Source organism: Malus domestica, chromosome 08, assembly GCF_042453785.1.
Source record: "Malus domestica chromosome 08, GDT2T_hap1".
Taxonomy (NCBI): Eukaryota; Viridiplantae; Streptophyta; class Magnoliopsida; order Rosales; family Rosaceae; genus Malus; species Malus domestica.
In genome coordinates, this window is record NC_091668.1 from 9,255,040 (window position 1) to 9,273,535 (window position 18,496).

Here is an 18,496-nt window from a genome sequence, read left to right on the forward strand (position 1 = left end):
CAGTCACTCCTTAAATCCGGATGGATATGAGAGAATAACACTGGGGACTTCATGTACGAACAGCCTCGTACATGTGGAGACTATGGTGATATTTCGGAAACGGAGAAACGTGTGAGAGACTTGTATTCGTAATTATTTTTTGATTAAATTATGTTGTTTTTAATTTCGAGGACGAAAGTTTCTTAAGAGGGTAGATTGTGACATCCCATCTCGAAATTTATTATATTTTATTCTTAGTAGTAGTGAAATTATCAAAACGCCCTTGAAATGCCACGTAGGCCTTCCACGTGGACCTCAGTTTTCCTTTCACTTTTCCACTTTTATTGTACAACTTCCGAATGGTGCTCATTTTTACGAACACATGGCCACAGATGGAACTCAATTCAAAATTATAATGAATAAATTATGTCTGAAATTATGTAAAAATACCTAGGGGTGGTTCGGTATGTGATCCCATACCGAAACCCTTGTCCCGATTCCCAAACCTAAATTTTCGAGAATCCCAATTACAATACCGATCCCAAACCAAATTTTCAGGAATCCCAATTTTTGGGAATCCCGAAATAGTTTCGGAATTTTAGGACAAATCGGGAATCCTGAAATGGTTTTGGCTAAAATTTGACACATTATGCTTTTGGGCTAAAATTCAATCTTTTATATTGAAAAATTGACTTATAGGCCTATTCAATACTTTCATAGCATCTGCCCAATCTGCCAATTTGACATAGTTTCATACTTTCATAGCATCTGCTTATTCAAAAGCAATCTGCCACTCTGTCTGTGCACAATAGCATCTGCCTATTCAATTTCTATTACACATGGATGCAATAAAAATAATTTAAGTACCAAATCCAAAAGCAAAAATATTAGCATTCAACATAGAAATATATTCAAGAAAATATGAGCATTCAACATAGAAATATATTCCAAGCAAATAAAAACTAGCTCGTTTCTAATATAGGGGCTGGCAAACCTACAGACTTTGTAACGTCATGTCTTGTTTCTACTAATCTGTGCACAAATATGCCAATTAAATGGCAAGGCCCAGTTAAGTATCTACCTAGAATATGCCAATCTGTGCACAGAATTACAAAACTTGATTTGCTATCAAACATTAAAGCAAGACCATGTATCTAAGATTCTATAGCCAAAACAAAAATATTATCTGACGCAGCGTGTGACTAATTGGAAGTTTGAACAGGTGGAATGATTAACTCCTCAGTTGCTACAGCAATGCTAAACATGCTAACACTTCTCCCTGAAGACAACCAGGAAATCAGTCAGCATAGATAATCACTTGTAGTAGTGCTTAATAATTTTCTTTGTTAATTAATGATCAATGATAGCGGTTTAATTTATTACGTGTAAAGGTTCACCAGTGAACGCTTAATTCAATGATGTGTGTGCAGGTGTGAAGAGATTTACTTATTGTCGCAAGTAAGACTCCAAGAAAAAAGAATAACTTCAATCTATTTCTCCAGAGAGTAAACTCAGGGGTATTATTCTCATTAAACCTTTTGTTAGTTAAGGTATCGCAACGAAAGTGCAGTTCATTAAGAATTGAGTTGAAATTCTCCACTTCCAAGCTATGATATTAGAGCCTAACAATTTGAACTAGCCATCTAGAAAGTTGAAGAGTTTCCCTGTATGTATTATGTGAACATGAAATTAATGGACTAACACAGTGGGGAAACCTAGTACCAACATTTTGAACGAAGCGAGTAGGATGCAACCAGAAACAAAATTAGTTTCTGTTTGTAAGGATATAATACATTTCAAGGCAAAGAAGCTTGCACGTCTCATTTTATGAACTTATGACTAAGAAGAGTTACACTCGAGAATTAGACTACCAGGCAGGAATCATATGAGCTAAAGTAGCAGGAAAAATGTTAAGATGTGAAAGGTTAACAGGTGAAGGCATCGTGGGACAGTATACAATACATTCACCTGAAAATATTAGGATGCCCACCTCTAAAACGCGTTTACCGGCAAATGATAAATGTCCATTTTGAAATTCAGATCTTAGAGCTTTAACTAGATCAAGAGAACCTTCCCACAACTTTAATCCCCCTAGAACCCGCCAAAACCAAATACATAGCATCACACATAAGTGCCGCAGCGCATCATCAATACTCGGAGACGATTCGTGAAGGAATTGTGAAGGAAGGCTGCAGAGTTCTGTCTTTGATGCTTTGGCGTGGCGGTGGCTGGGTGGTGATTCGTGAAGGAAGGCTAGCGGTGGCTGCGCTTCAAGTTCGATTCGAGTTCGATGGATTTGGAATCAATGGAACGAAAGTGAAATGGGGCGACCTAAAAACAAATGAACGGCACAGATTAAATCCAAAACAATGAACGGTTGAAATAATTCTCTTATAATTAAAAAATAATATATATATATATATATAATATTTATTTCGATTCGGTATGGGAATACCGAAAAAATGGAAATGCAAAACCGAATCCCATACTGAAAATTTCGGAAATTTTGATTTAGAATCATAATTTTTTCAGTTTGGTTTGGGATATTTGAGATTTTTTTCCAGCACTAAAAATACCTAAGGCAAATAAATTTCTCCTTGTGCAACGCGCACCATTGCATGGGTTCTATCTGAAGCACAAAATCAGCCTTTGTGCAGTGTAAAAACTTGCATGAACTGGCTGATTTGACTAAAGAGAAACAAGTGGCCTTTAATTAATATTTTATTGTGTTTAATTAAAAAAAAAATCTTATGATGGAAAATTTTTTAATTGTGACCGAAATATATGTAGTACATCACTTATTTTTATGTATGTGGTGAGAAATTTTATTTTTTTAATTATTAATTTTTTAACACATATATCATACTATTTATATAACAACACATGATGTACCTTCCAGTATAACAGCCATACTGAAAAATCTCTTGACGGTGGATTTCGTACAATGGGTCTGCCTGAGGAATTGCTGAGCTTTATTGAAGGCAAGTGGATGATTTAATATTTTTTTGTTGGTTTTGAGAACCCCACTTTCAACACTGCATCAAACACCATAATTAACTTTCTACTGTTAACTCTCTCTCCCCTCATCCTCTCTTTCGCGCCTCATTCTTTTTCTTATTATTTTATTATTTTTCTCTCCCTCGTTTCAGCCGATTCCCTCACCTCTCTCTTTTTCCACACACTCGCACTCATTTCTCCTTCCTTCTTTTCTTTTCATTTAACTCTCTCTTCTGTAAACCCAGCGAGCCTTACCTCGCTTTCTCCCTCAGCTCTGTACACGCTGCACGGAAGGTGCAGCAGCACCAATCCAATATCACCATCGCCGCTCCAGCGAGCTCAACAGGAATTGCTAAACCACACCAGACCACCATGTCATATATATATATATATATATATATATATATATATATATCTCTCTCTCTCTCTCTCTCTCTGGCACTCTCCCCTCTCTATGAAATCATCAGTGCCACCTCGCCTCACCGACTCTGACGACGTCGTCGATTCCACTCTTTTCCGTGAACCAGCACCATCATCATCACTTCATTCATTTTCTCAAACCCAGGCCAAAACCCTTGAATCTCAAACCCAGGCCAAAACCCTTAAATTTCGACAGTGACAGAGACCAATGTACACTAACCCTCCGACGAACCACTGGTGAGTTTCGATAATTCCGAGCAAGGTAAGGTTTAGACCACCTGTTTTTGCATCCCTCGCCTCATTTTAACGACGATTGACTCCTTAGACGTGAATTTTGGTTGTGTTATTGTAGAAACCATCTCGGGGGAAAATTTTCCCAAATTCCGACGAAGGACCCGCGGGGTTACAGGTATTTTCCGGCTAACTCCAGCCACGGCTCAGCCCCAATTAGGTATATTTCTGTTTCTTATCCCTTGAGCTTCATTTTGGCTTTTGAATATTTAAATTTGGTTGAGAAATGAACCGTTTATAGCTTTGAAGTTTTTCGGCCACCTTCCCTGCGTTTCCGGTCTTCTTCTTCTTTGGGTCCGGCGACGCGCGAGTCCAAACGAACGGGTCAACCCGACGCGGTACCAAAAAGGGGGCTTAAGCCCAGACCTTTAGCCCAACCTGACCCAAAGCTTCGGGGCGACCCCAAGTCCAAACAGGTCAACCAGACCTAGAACAGGCCCAAACCCATGACCCTCTAACTTGGATCTGAATCTGAACCCGAAAATATTCCTCGTGTTGACTTTTTTGAATTTTTTTTTTGAATTCCTCTAAGGATAATTTCGATGCCCCAAGTCCGTTTTTGACATCTATTTAGTGAAATTTCAAAGTTTTAACGTAATTGATCGTCGAGGCGGCTGTGTTGACTTTTTAGCGTTGACAATTGATTTTTTTACAAAATTTTGCCGTGGCCCTCTTGGCATATTTCCATGCTTTGATTCCGAATCCGTACTCCGTTTTCCCAAATTTAGTTGTTTAAGTTGAGACTCCAGCTTTCCCAGCTCGAATGGATGTGTCATCGTAAATATCTGTGAATGGGTCTTTTCATTTTTACGTATATATATGTATATGTATTTTTCTATGACAACTGTTTTTATATATTATAATGGATATGTCATGTTTAGCTTTACAAATAGATTTTTCGTACACTTTATGTTAATATTATTTGTGAGCATAAATTTGTGGCATGACATCCTTACCTTTTATCTGCTCATTAATACATGTTTGCATGGTGTCTCTTAGTTATTTATACTGTCCTAGGCCAAGGACTAGCTTCACGTGTAGTTCACATGCACCGTTTACATTCGTTTTGGATCCAGAGTTAGGTGCCAGCCCGTCCTTTTGTGTAATGTTTTGGACTCGTATGTGATGCAAATAGCGCAGCTCACGTGATGTAATACTAGAATGTCAAATCTATACCCAGTCTGTTCCATTGTTTGAAAATCTCTGCAATGGACTTGTGCGCCTACATAAATTAATGAGCATTGATTTCTTAGAATATCGAATTGAGATTAATGTTGATGTACCCTACATCTTTGACTCACTTCTATTGCATGGTACCTATTACATATTATTATTTAGGGTTAAACTCTGTTTACTACCCTCATGTTTCGTGGTTTTCAACAATTAGTACTTCAAGTTTTTTTCGTCCCAGAATCATACCTAAATTGTTAATTTTGGGACAGTCTCATACATCCGTTAGTCAAACTGTTAATTTTCCCGTTAAGTGATGACGTAACGCCTATGTAGACAATGATTGGGTGCCATGTGTCATTAAAAATATTTAAAATAATTAATTAAATAAAAGTTTTAAAAAAAAATTCATCCCTTCACCCCCTTGCCCCCAACCTAGAAGAGGAAGAAAAAAAAAAAAGAATCTGCAACCCAGAAGAAGAAGAAAAAAAATAGAAAAACCGAATCTGCAATCCAGAAGAAGGAGGAGGAAGAAAAAAAAAACTGAATCTGCAACCTAGAAGAAGAAGAAAAAAAAAAACAGCAGCCCAAACCCAGTTCATCTCCCTCCCCCTCCCCCCCCCACGCCCCACGATCGCGAATGTGAACCCAAACCACGAACTCCATATTTTTGGGATTTTCTGTGTGGGTGAATTGCGAAAATACTTTGAGATGATTTTTTGATTGGTTTTGTGGTAGATCTCCATTAATCTAGAAGTGATGAACTGGGTTTTTTTTTTCCTTCTTCTTCTTCTGGGTTGGGGGCGGGATTGGGTTTTTTTTTTCCTTCTTCTTCTTCTTCTGGGTTCTTGTTCTTCTGGGTTGGTGGCGCGGGGGAAGAAGAGATGGGTTTTTTTTTTTTTTTTCTTCTTCTTCTTTTTCTTCTGGGTTGCATATTCGGTTTTTTTTTTCTTCATCTTCCTTCTTCTTCTAGGTTGCAAATTTGGTTTTTTTTTTTCTTTCTTCTTCTTCTTTTGGGTTGGGGGCGAAGGGTTGGGTTTTTTTTTAATTTTTTAATTTTTAATTTTTAATTTTTATAACTTTTATTTAGTTAATTATTTTAATATTTTAATGACACGTGGTGCCTAGTCATTGTCCACATAAGCGTCACATCATCACCTAACGGGAGAATTAACAGTTTGACTAACGGATATACGAGACTATCCCAAAATTAATACTTTAGGTATGACTCTGAGACGAAAAAAACTTGATGTACTAAATGTTGAAAACCATGAAACATGATGGTAGTAAACAGAGTTTAACCCTATTATTTAATATTTTTGTGAAACCATATACTTGTTTTAGAACGAGGGATTACACTTTTCGAAAAAGTTTCACAAAACTTTATTTTCAGGCCCACTCATCCTTGTTTTTTGCCCCTCTAGGATTTTAGTGGCAGAGGTTTTGTGACGACGAGAATTGCTTGTAAAAGCTATCATGTAGAAGACTTCTCCTTTCGGTATAAATTTCCTTACTCTTCTTTTACTGCAATTTATCTGTGCTCTGACATCACTTGTGTGATATGGGTTCAATCCTGCTCACATGCGCACTCTAAATTAGTCACTTTTAGGTTTTAATTTATTTACTTTTTTCACATCACTACACTTTATGGCTTCGTCACCTTCCAGGTGTTGGCCAGCACATCGCAATTCGGGTGTCTAGTAACCTGTTTTTTCTTTTAGTATATATATAATATAATTTTAGCATTGATCCTAAAGCCAACTCGGTGTGAATTTCCATCAAATTTAGTATATGAATGCACATGAGCCTCTTTTTAGAAGTAACTAGCAATGGTGCCCGCATGATGCTGCGAATTTTAAAATTGTATAAAACATGCAAAAAGTACTAAACACCTATAATAAGCAACAATATTTACATATAGGTGTCCAAGTGTCTATATCTTGGTCATTGGATTTTGGCGCAGAGTTCACAAATTTCTATGAGTTTGAGCTAAAGAGTTTGATGAACTTGCTCTAAACTCCAATGAATTACAGGGCTGCTATCTGTCTGCAGCTCATCATCAAGCTCAGTATGCTTTTGACCTCAACTCTCCATTTATAACTTGACCTTTCGCAAAAACTCAATACCGATCTACTCCTGCATGATCAGAGCATTAATCTACCTTAGTTAGAGTTCTAAAACTGAATTCAACTCATAAATCCAATTCTAAATTACCAAACAACTAAAAAAAAACAAATTTAGCATCAGTTAACACTTCAAATAGACAAAAAACACAACATACAATCTTGCACCGTTATATCAAAATCCGAAAATAGATGATCATAAAAAAGCACATCGACGATCAAAGCAAAATGTATTTTACTTATGCAAAGGTTTGCATTTTTTTTTATACCCAACCCTCAAACTTGCAGAAATCAGACAAAAGCAAAAATTAAGATGTAGAGATGTACTCAAATATACTATGTGGAGGCAAAGCTTAGAGGTTTGTGAAGCAAACCGCGACATAAGCTGTAGCCATTTGAACAAACTAGAGGCACTTCAGCCTCTGTTCCGCCTCCTCAGTCTAAAAAATTACAAAATCATTTCAATAAATACATTAACACTTAAAAATAAATAAATTTGTGTTCATCTATTTCGGTTCATACTGTGTGAAAGGAGGCATTATCATATATGCATATTCCACAAAAGCATATGGCATGTAAAAGAGTATGTATGACCCTCTATCTAAATGCTGATTGATATCTGGTCAAATGCAACAAAAAATTAATATTCAGGAAAAGTAACAGAACATTAGAAGTTAAAATTCAGAAAGGATCTAAACTATTTACCATTTCAGATAACTTAAATCATAGAGATCCTCATCGTGTGTCCAGTCATCCATGCTAAATTCCAGAAATGAACGACATCCATTAGAATAAAGCCACGGACCATTCTCGATTTTCCGACAATTAGGGCATGGCATTGCCCTCTTTACATTGTAAGGCTGAACCAATGTAATCTGAAAGGATGTAAAAAAAAATCAAGGATCATGAAAGCTCGGTATCATCTTTACTGAAAAGGCATAACTAAACTTATGCCCTTAATAACTATATAAATATGCTTGAATCTCGCAAGATTTTGGCTCAGTAAAATTTCTCGTGTTTTACTTTCTTTGTTGACTAAGTATTTAGCAAAAACCAAATAAGCACTGGTGACAAAGAGTAAACGAAATGCGTATCACACTCAGACTGTCAGACACAAACCTTAGAAAGATTATTTCCACTACCACAACCTTGTTGGTTTGATATATGTTTCACTGAGATGAAAAAAAAAAAACATGAAAAATTAGTCCCAATAAAGAGGTCAAGCAACATTTAACAGTAAGGAGAAGAATAAAATCATGAAGTAGGACCAACTGAAAATAATTGAAAGAAAGGAGGAATAAAACTCAATTAACCTCATAAAAGAAATTTTATCATCACAATTGAACACTCAAACACATAGTAAACCCCACCTTACTATTTCACAGCAGAATCAGTAAATCTTTTACTTGAAGTTGAATGCTCTCCAAATGGAGATTGAGCTTGTTCAGAATTCATGTGGTCTCATCTAGAAAATCTTAGTTTAAGCCCTTAAACCATCCTTACATAATTGGTCAGTCTGTTCCTAATTTCTTCCTTCATCCCACACATATGCGCTCTAAAAACACAAACTCACCTTCCCCATAAATACGATTTCCCAACAATATACTTCCTAAGAAAATAATACTGAAAACTTAAAAAATGCCAGGTTGATACTTTGGCTTGCAAGGAGTACCAGTTATGGTCTTAGCAATTAAGAGAATAATGTAATTTTTTGAGGAAAAATCATAGAGACAAAAGATCGAAACAAATGGCTTACCAATTGAGTCAACTCCCATCTGAAACAAAGGAAGCATGCCAACAGGAAACAGACCTAAAAAAATCAAACGCTAATAAGAAGAAATATTGGAGAATCTAATATACACGAAATATTTAAGATTTTGAAAAATTAAGAATTAAATTATATCAATACAATTCTGAGTGTATCAAATTGAAAATTTTGAAAAGAGCATACCAGGTTTTGTGTTGATTGGATCAAAAGGTACCTGATATTGCTAAACCCTCAAGAAACCCAAGCAAAATCAAACAATTCCTAACAATTGACAAAGAGGGTTGAAAAGGACCAAAACTATATTTAATCAAACAAACAGATGAAAGCGTGGATTTTTATTAGCTTAGCCACATACCCATCTCGTCATTTGCCTGAAACCCCAATTTTCTACTAGTTCACAACACATTGGCAGCAATTTATACAAATTCTAACAACAAATTGTCAAAAACAATGAGAAAAATTACCAAAATTTCAAATCGCTTGGGGGTTCAGAGTAATTACCAGAGAGATGAAAGCAAAAAAAAAAAAACAAAAAAAACAAAATTAAGCCCATTTTTTCAAAATCTGAGAAATACAGTGCAATTTCTGAAAAAATAAAAGGAGTGAGAAAACCCTAAAATCCCCAAGAGCCCTAATTTATAAACCCTAAAATCCCTCCTTAACTTTAGAATAGATAATTCGGAGAGACCCACTAGCACGAAGTTGGTGTCACGACAAATGCTCCAAATTTTGCCAAAATTCATAACTTTTTTTTTTTTTTTTTGAACAAAATTCATAGTACTAATTTTAATAAACTTTTAATTCAAAGACCAAAGGTACAATTTGCCATTCAGTAACCGATACTCTGATTTACTGACATATACATGGTTTCTTTTCAGAGACCAAAGCTACAATTTGCCATTCAGGAGCCCTAGATTATATTACTTGTGCCATGAGACCTTGAGAGTGGAAGAGCTGCACCAGCAACAAGACCAAGTGAACAGAAGTCTGACCCAGTTAAGGGTAATTTAGAGAAGGAAACAAGATGCAGATGACGGCTTTACTGCAGTAACAGAAAGCAATTAGCCAAATATGCTTATGCACTGGTGCGGGTTCGACAATAAGGGTACGTAATTTGCAAAACCAAATAAGGGTAATTTGGGGCTTTTAAATATTCATTAAAGTATCACCGGTTACGCACCCGCTTTTTCGTAAACACGGAATTGAAATTATGATTTTTTATACTCATTCCTTTACACTAAGGTAGGGATGGACTCGAAAAATCGAAAAAGAAAACGAACCAATTGAAAACCAAAACTATGAAAACCAAAACCGAACACAAAACTATTAGTTCAGTTTCGTTTTTGGTGGTTCGAAAACTAAACCGAGTTTGGTATTCATTTTCAAGTCCAATTTCAAGTCAACTATTAGCCTGATTTCTCAAATGTTAGGTAAACCCAACTTAAAATGTTGAAAGTCTAGTTCATAATATATTTATTTCTTCATTTTCTCTCCATTTTCTAGGCTAACAAAACAAAAGAAAAAAAAACAAGAACCGAACCTGACGAAACCAAAATAATTCGGTTTCTTCTTTATTAATTGCAAAAACTGAACTGAACTGAATATTAATTTCAGTGTTGCAAAAAAATTGAAAAGAATAAAACTGAACCTAGAATGCCCAAGATCTTTAAACCATACTCACAATTAGAAATAAACCTGGTATAGATTTTGGCTCAGCTTAGAAATGCGATTGATCTCATTCTCAACCTTGAAAGTGAGACCTGTTTGATCTGTTCAGAGCTCTACATTGATGGAAATTTGTTGTGTGTGTGATCAAAACAACATCATGTACCATCATAAGATATTATTATAATATGAATAGACGACATATCATAGCACATAACAAGTGCATAGCTTATCTCTACTTTCTTTTCCTATGTGTGGGTTCGATAGGTGTATCATGACATTTTTTTATTCAACGATATTTACACGAAGGGATGGGGAGAATAAATTAGTTGCGAACTCAACATAACAAAGATTGAAACTTAAGACCTTTCACGTATAAATGAAGAGAAATACCACTAGACCGTAGTACTAAGTGACAAACGTATTATGACTTAGGAACAATTCTTTTTACAAAAGCCCCAAAAGGGTGTAAACCTGAACATTTGAACAAGAAAAGGAGATACAGAAAACAGAAAATGAAAGTGATCTTCAACACCCTTAATATACAAGATTTAATTAGGCCATTAAAGAGAGGAAAAAAAGAAAAGAAAACTTGATGGAAACCCTAAATTATGTAGAGCTTCGTGTCATCGCATGTATGGGAATTCCTCCACTTATTATTGCCTCATCTTCCAATTCCAACTTCCATTGTAGAATCAAGTGGTGTCTTTTCACGCTGATTGCTACTAACTGAAAACAGGCAAACTTCCATTATAAATATTTCTGAAGCTAAATTGCTATTCGGACTCGCTCTTTGAGCGGCTCATACTCAAACTTGCTTATGTTTTGCATAGAGTCGCTCAAAGTGAGTCTGAATAGCAATCCAATCCTTAAAGCTAAAAGGCTATAGCCATGTAAATTTGACACTTTAAAAAAAAAAAATTAATGAGAACAAAAGTAAGCTTCACGTACGCTGTAGAGTGGAAAGCTGTGAGCTCTTCAATACCTGAAGCCTCTTTGCCGTCGATACAAACATGCTGCATTATTAATAAAATGAAATGAGAACCATGTCAAAAAATAAATCTCCAGCAACCGTTACAATTTGTGAAAATTGCAAGATATACAATATATTATGTATGTTTCTAATTAGTTGTTCTGTTTTTTACAAATTAATGAATGATATTTCGTTTAAATTCTGAATCTCGAATACGAGAGTTTAGCCATTAATAGACAAAATAATGCTTGAGGTGTGACTAGTTGGTACCAATTTTATTTAGTAAAGTTGGTATTGGACTGCTTACTTCCATGGGACATCACCAACAAGCATCCTGTCTCCTTCATTATCCTCATAAAGTAGAGTATATTTCCCATTGCCATGTAATGATTCAGTTGTTGATTTGGTCTCTCCCTTCTTGTCTTCTTTCTCCACACCACAACAAGTTCTTTGAGCTAAAATGGACACACAAAAAATAGTAGAAAATAAATAAATCATTGATGTAAAACAAAATCAAAATAAATCTAGTAAATAATATCAAAGAATTAGTACTAAAGCTGAAATTCTGCACACAAAAAATAACCTGCAAGAAGACCTTGGAAGAGTTCATCTATGGCAAAAGAGAGTTTCTCATAACTATCATAGGCTTTGAGGTTAATTTTTCTTCCAATGGGAACTCCTTCCATGTTGATCTTTACAAACATGTGGTCCTTGGAATAAGTAGTACTATCAGATTTTCCGTTTCCCTCCTTCAAAGTTTCATTTGGTGACTCCGAATCAGCTGCCGGCTTTGCGAAGCTTGATGGTGATGATCTGATTGCAAGATTTTTCCTGGATGAACGGATCGGAGGCCATCCGACAACTGGAGCTTGTGCAATTCTGCTTTTACTGGGGTAGCAAAGATAATAAAGTTTTCAAAAATTATGGTCTTGACCGAAGCATTTCTATTTATCATTCAATTCCACAACAGAGCTAATTTCATGGCAACTATTCACCTACGTACTTTGTATACTTCATAATCAATTTTACATTAACTAGCTGATGATTATTATATGCTTAACTAAGATTAATTCCCTTAGCATGATCAAATCCGATGGATGACAGTTATTTGATAAAGAAGAAGATTAAGTAATTTCTTTATCTTAACCATCATTAGTTGAGGCAAATAAAGTAAGAAAATCTATAGAGTTGTACCTTTTCTGATCAGAGTCACGAGCTGCTGTTGAATTTGTAAGCTCAAAAGCACTTGCTGGAGGATCTGATGAGCTGTTTGCCAGCCACTTTCTCTCTTCTTTTTTCTCTTCATGACAGACTCTTTTGGCTTCATGAGAAATATTGTTCTTGTTGCAGCAACCAAGGGAAAGAAGTGACTGATGATCTTCTCCTCCAGGAGGACCCAGCCTCAGCTCCAGCTTTTTGTCTTCAGCTGCAACATACCCTCTCTTATTTGCCCTTACAACTCCTTCATTATTCTCACAAATCATACTATACAAATTATCCATTTCGCACACTAAACTCTTCAAGTCTGAAAACCTGAAAACTGAAATGGTTATCAAACGAGCTCTAAACTTTTCAAATCCCAAAGTAATTAACTTAAGAACAAAAATATAAAGAAATTAACAACTAGGGTTTGTGCGAAACATGGAAAATTCTACTTAAGGGACCCAAAAACTGTGAAGTAGCTAGCCTTGAGAACCCTGAGGAGATGAGTAGTACAACGCAGTGTGGTTGTAAGGAGATATATAGCAAATTCTTCCAATAACCTGCTTTTTGGAGACACTGTTTGGACTAGTTAATTATAGAGCACATGCAAGAATAGGAAAATGGTTGGGAAGATTCCTTGTCTGGAATTTTAGAATCAAAAATAGAAAATATAGAGTGTTCAAAAACAAGTAACAACCGTGTAGCTGGAATAAGTGGCCGGTCACATATACATGACACTGTGACAAATGACCAAGACAGCATTCAGCTCAAAATACACAATGTGCCTATATGTGTGGTGTGTGCGAGAGCGAGATAAGATAGAGAGATGAGTATGCTTATTGAGAAATTTTTATGTGTATTGGGAATACTTGTTACGCAGTGTAACTAGCGTACTACTTCACATGTTATATGGTTAATATGTTTCACTTCTAGGTTATATTGATAAATAAAATACATATGCGTTATAATTTGAATAGAATAATAACATCACGTAACAGTGTTTTGAGACATTGAAATATCTCTTGCTTATTATTCTCTTCCTTGAAAAATGGAAAAGAGGGAAGAAAAGAAACACATGCCTAAATTATCTGGAAGCCACCCAACTTGCAAAGGCGTTGTGCTTTTTATTACCCTTTTTCTCATAATGCATGCCACATAAACCATTGTTGTGTGAGCTTATTGCTGAGAAGGGGTCCATAAGTCTGGCTAATAGACGAAATGACATCAATCAGGTGAAGCACAACTGTCCGTTTGTTAACTTTAAGCAACTTCAAAACTCAATTAGGTTAATATTCATTGAGGAAGGTTTTAAGATTGTCATCAAGCTCGCATTTGGGAGAAATACAATTATGTGTATGATTAGTGAATCGCGTGAAGAAAAAGATAGATACATGGTTGTATAGGGTTGACGGTTTAGGCAGAGTATTTAATTAATTAAAATTCAAACTCTTGATTAAGTTTGAGTTGTGCCTATCAGATTTAAACTTCTGGGGGCTCAATATTGAATCACAAGTGACTTTGACTGGGATTAGATTTGAAGGAACAGTCGGATATATGCAGCAGTTGCCACAGCACTAAATTGTAAATTCATGGAGAAGACTTCTTAGTCACCAAAAAGTAGTGGTCCTTCAACTCCACTAGCTAAGCCACGCAAAAGTGCTTGTAGAAATCCTTGGATACTAATTATAGTCACACCCAAATCTTAACAACATGGTTAAGCTGGTTTAAGACTCCCATAATTGCTTTTTTCATGCTTAATCATGGAGATTTATGTCCTTTTACGCCAGAAATTCTTAGCTATCTTTTTGTGTTTGTTTTTCTTCTATGATAAGAGAAATAGATACTAGAAGATATACAACTAATTACACAACACGTTCTCTCTTTTAAGCACACCCTTGCATTTGATGGGTTGGGTTGGTGGTGAAAGCCTAGCTTCGATTACTCCAATTTTGAAGCGTGCCTTTCATTAATTTTTTATTTTGTCTGTTCTTGGAAGAAAGCAACTTATGATCAAATGTTCAATGAATATTGTACATACGGCAAAGTCATGATGATCATCATTTGCAAAGCCACCCTTTTGCATTTGCCAGAACAAGAGGTGGCTAGTGGTAGAGCCCTACATCCCACTTAAAAAAGATTATCAATCACTGCCCTCAATCAGTCAATCAAATCTTTGATAAATCCCAACTTCAGTTTAGGCTCTTTTTGCTTTCTACCCTCTGCATATTCTTCACCCTTCTTGATTGTTGTTATCATTGCAAGTTTTCTACCCTCTTCATATTCTTCACCCTTCTTGATTGTTGTTATCATTGCAAGTTTTTCTGCGCTCTAACAAACCATCCAATATAGAATATATTATATACCAAACCAATGCTCTTGGTGAATGATGCCCTCATATGTTTGAGAAGACTTCCGTCCTTTTCTTTAAAAGAATGAAAGTGTCAACAAAATCTCTTATATTCAGCTTCATTTAACCCTCGTCTTATTTGTTGATAAGGTTGATAATTTAAAGGATATAATGATTCTTTGAATCTTAGATATTAGATTTTAAGTGTTATATTTATGATGAAGAAGATAAAACATAAGCGATTATCCAATCTAAAAATTGAAACTAAAAAGTATTAAATTTAAGCTCTACATATTGATTATGCATCTTAAATCGCGTCAGTAAATAAGATTAAAGTTCAAGAAGATTGAAGTGATGTTTTCTCGATAACCAAAGTGTAGAAAAGAACTCTACATGTGAGGTATAAGACATATATTCATGCATCTTTGTTATTCACAATATACACCAAATTCATCGGTGACTCTGATAAGTAGAAGAACTTGGAATATTTCTTCTTTATAATGACTAAAACATTGAAAAATCATACATACCAATGAGACTTATCACTCCCATCAAGTCATGAGTGATTGCATATATTCATAAAACAGAAGTGCAAATTTATTAATCCCATAAGAGGGCTAAGATAATACATAATTTAGAATTGCATGCAAACCATAAAAGATCTACATCTGCATTATTGGTACTCTAGTTAAGATCCATATTTTTTGGAATACATATAACTTAACCTTTATGGCCAACCAAAATTGAAAAACTGCATAGTACTCCTTGATATTTTAATGGTGCTCTATAAAACCCTAGGACCATAAAATGATAAAATGGTGCTGATGATAGCTCTTTTTCTCCATATTATCAACTTGGCACCTCAGGTAAATATGTGGCACTCAGACACGTTGAACCAGTCCTGCTTGCCTCCTCAACTACAGATGTACAAGACACATATATAAGAAATATAGAAGAAAAAAAAACAATGTAACTACTGCCTGCCTAGTTACTTAACTTCTCTATCCCGAGGATATATATATCCCTGCTCTCTCTTTCTCACTTTCACTTGAGATGATAAGGGAGGAAAAAAAAAAAGTTCGAAACGATATATCCCTTGTACATGAAAGTTTTTCTTCTCGCTCCAGGCACAAGACTAGAGAGGGTAATGATACCTGAAAATAATTCTCAAGGTGAATCCTCAAGGTCTGATGCTCTTGTTTCACTCTCTCCAAAGCCCTGAAGCATCTGCAATAATCAATCACAATGAGATCACAGCAAGGAGAGAAATGGTGAAAAATTAATTTGGTTACAAATATATGAAGTATGTTTTTTCACCCATCAGCATTTGCAGCCAAACAAAATTCTTTAAATTGGGAGCATTCATTCTTCACCTTTATAGCTCCAATGCTGTTACACATTTACCTTAATTTAGAACATTAATTGGGGAAACAATATATTTATTCAAGTTATAAAATTCAATCAAAGCAAGTAGTATAGGGTACCTTGAACTACTACCGTTGAACTGGTGCATGTAATCATCCAGCTTGGAAAAATCTATAGGCCTACTGTACCTGCATAAATCAATGTATAAATACATTCATCTTAGTACTACTGATTGTATACTTAGTTTTGATAATACGAATGTATATAGTATATAGATAATACGATTGTATGTAGTATATATATAACTGGGAGTGTTATTTACTTACAGTGCTTGCTCAATCTTTTGGAACAGTCTAGCTGAGTCTTTGTAGAACAATGTCACAATTTCCTCCACAAAATTTGGGTTTGCATCATCTTGCAATTCCTCCAGCTGAACGAATTGCTGCTGATCGAGGTAACGCTGCAAACATTCAAGTAAATAAATTTTGAAGGTTAAGTCTTAAGAATTTGTTCTAGCGTACAATTTTTTTTTCTGGTATGGTTTTAGAGCCATACATAAACATTATCCTAATAAAAATCAAGAGCTTTGCCATCAGTGTGATCAAAATAGCTAGGGTTTTGTTGTACATTCAAAATTTGGGCTTTGGGGCCTTACACAAAACAAAGAATTTGGGGCTTTCTAGAGACCACTATCAAACCCATAGTAGAAGAGAGCGACGATTCCTTTTGTAACTCCATTTCTTCAATAAATGGAAAAAGATTGTAAATTAAGCCACTAGGGTTAGCCAGTAGTGAGGGTGATAGGATGGGTTAGTTTCAAAGTTCGAAATCCTCTAATGTAATGAAAAAAAGAAGATTATAAACTATCAAAAGTCTGTGAAAATTAATTAAAATACAAAGAAGAAAAAACGGATTGCTTAATTCATCAAAACTTGAGAGCATTGTTGATTTAAAAGAAAAACAAGTGTTACCAGAACAATAATCCCCTCCCTTAAAAAAAGTGGAAAACCCTATTGTGGAATAACCAAAGATCAAAAACCAATCACATTTGGCAAAAACATGAAAAGTTATCGGTGTAGAGCAAACGACATGCAGTTTTCAAGATGTTTAATGACCGAAAATAGGGTTTGAAAAAAAAAAAAAAAAAAGAGAAGCAAAGTAATAAGTGATAACCTGCTCAAAGAGAGAGCTTCTCTTGAGGGCAACCTGGCGCTGCAGTTGGGTTCTGTCCATTCTCTTGGTTTAAAACGAAAAATTTGGGAAGTCCTATGTGAGAAAAGAGGCAAAAACTGAATGCAAAACTCCCCACCAAAAAAAAAAAAAAAAAAAAAAAACCTCTCGTTGTAGAGTATAGTAGGAGTAGAGAACTCAATGATATGCCTTATTATTATTATACCAGCATGGCAAGCCAACGTTTTTATAGCATGTCGAGTAGATAGTGAATATATAAAGGCACATAAAAAATCTAAGAGGGTATGTGTCCGGAAAATATCTTGGCTTCTTTATCTAATTTGGTGGCTATCTATCTCCTGGCAGACATAAAAATAGCAACGATGCACGCCTATTCATTTTAACAGGAGAGATCAAATTCACTAAATCGTTGATGAAAAACACACGAGTTTGAACCGTTGGATTCAAACTTGCTCGTGTTTAACATTATAATCTTTGCGTTTGCGATACAAGAAAGGATATTTCAAAATTGTGAAGAAAATCAGAGGAAACTGAAGAAAACCCCTACAACTACAACACTAAATTGGCAAGTTCGTCAATTTGGTATCTTTGGAGGGAAGCATCCACTCTCCAGCGAATAGAACTCGCTTTATGTGTGTGTAAACTTCAAAAGATTAAATTGCTTTCAAATAACTTCCACATCAATTACATATAAAAATAAACACTTCCGTATAAATTAAGTAAATAATTCCACTCACCCTCTATGGTCGCTTTTCAACTTTAATGAAGGGGACGGAAATGGTTAAGATTTTATAGAGGCAAATCGTAACAAGTCATAACATTATTGGAAAGTTTGATTTGTTTTGGTGCTAAAGAACAGAAACACTCCCTCACAATTGCATTTTCTTTGGTGTGAATGCCCCTTTAATCCACCAACAAGGATTGGTTGAGTTGGTAAGGATTGTTATTTTCGCTAGACTAAGCCTTAGGTTCGAGTCCTGCTGCCGGCAATCCCTCTTAATAGG

General features: G+C 35.4%; 3 protein-coding genes and 1 long non-coding RNA gene across 6 annotated transcripts; 1 reads left to right on the top strand and 3 right to left on the bottom strand.

The window, feature by feature from the left end:
- The first annotated feature begins 3,162 nt into the window (after positions 1–3,162).
- Positions 3,163–9,763, top strand: LOC114826520 (uncharacterized). The gene is made up of 4 exons (XR_003775341.2): positions 3,163–3,658; positions 3,749–3,847; positions 6,282–6,355; positions 9,627–9,763. It is a non-coding gene; the product is annotated as an uncharacterized lncRNA (long non-coding RNA).
- Positions 6,623–9,250, bottom strand: LOC103421147 (E3 ubiquitin-protein ligase IPI1-like). 2 transcript variants are annotated; one of them, XM_070826751.1, is made up of 4 exons: positions 8,737–9,250; positions 8,100–8,152; positions 7,686–7,840; positions 6,623–6,993 (listed from the first exon to the last, which is right to left on the bottom strand). In XM_070826751.1, exons 1-4 carry the CDS (start codon positions 8,771–8,773, stop codon positions 6,885–6,887), a joined length of 354 nt encoding a protein of 117 aa, XP_070682852.1. In that variant the 5' UTR covers positions 8,774–9,250; the 3' UTR covers positions 6,623–6,884. The 2 variants fall into 2 exon arrangements, with proteins under 2 accessions (XP_070682852.1, XP_008357404.3); XM_008359182.4 differs by having other exon boundaries at positions 7,686–7,855; positions 8,737–9,238.
- Positions 9,764–10,789: 1,026 nt separating the features above from the next.
- On the bottom strand, positions 10,790–13,493 carry LOC103421146 (auxin-responsive protein IAA28-like). Its single transcript, XM_008359181.4, has 5 exons — positions 12,581–13,493; positions 11,970–12,274; positions 11,694–11,841; positions 11,365–11,429; positions 10,790–11,142 (listed from the first exon to the last, which is right to left on the bottom strand). The coding sequence occupies exons 1-5, from the start codon at positions 12,886–12,888 to the stop codon at positions 11,078–11,080; spliced, it is 891 nt and encodes a 296-aa protein (XP_008357403.3). The 5' UTR covers positions 12,889–13,493; the 3' UTR covers positions 10,790–11,077.
- A 2,009-nt stretch (positions 13,494–15,502) lies between these two features.
- Positions 15,503–17,663, bottom strand: LOC103421145 (histidine-containing phosphotransfer protein 4-like). 2 transcript variants are annotated; one of them, XM_008359180.4, is made up of 6 exons: positions 17,475–17,663; positions 16,628–16,761; positions 16,421–16,489; positions 16,254–16,325; positions 16,091–16,163; positions 15,503–15,853 (listed from the first exon to the last, which is right to left on the bottom strand). In XM_008359180.4, the coding sequence occupies exons 1-6, from the start codon at positions 17,532–17,534 to the stop codon at positions 15,818–15,820; spliced, it is 444 nt and encodes a 147-aa protein (XP_008357402.1). In that variant the 5' UTR covers positions 17,535–17,663; the 3' UTR covers positions 15,503–15,817. The 2 variants fall into 2 exon arrangements, with proteins under 2 accessions (XP_008357402.1, XP_028962770.1); XM_029106937.2 differs by lacking the exon at positions 16,254–16,325.
- Between the last annotated feature and the right edge of the window lie 833 nt (positions 17,664–18,496).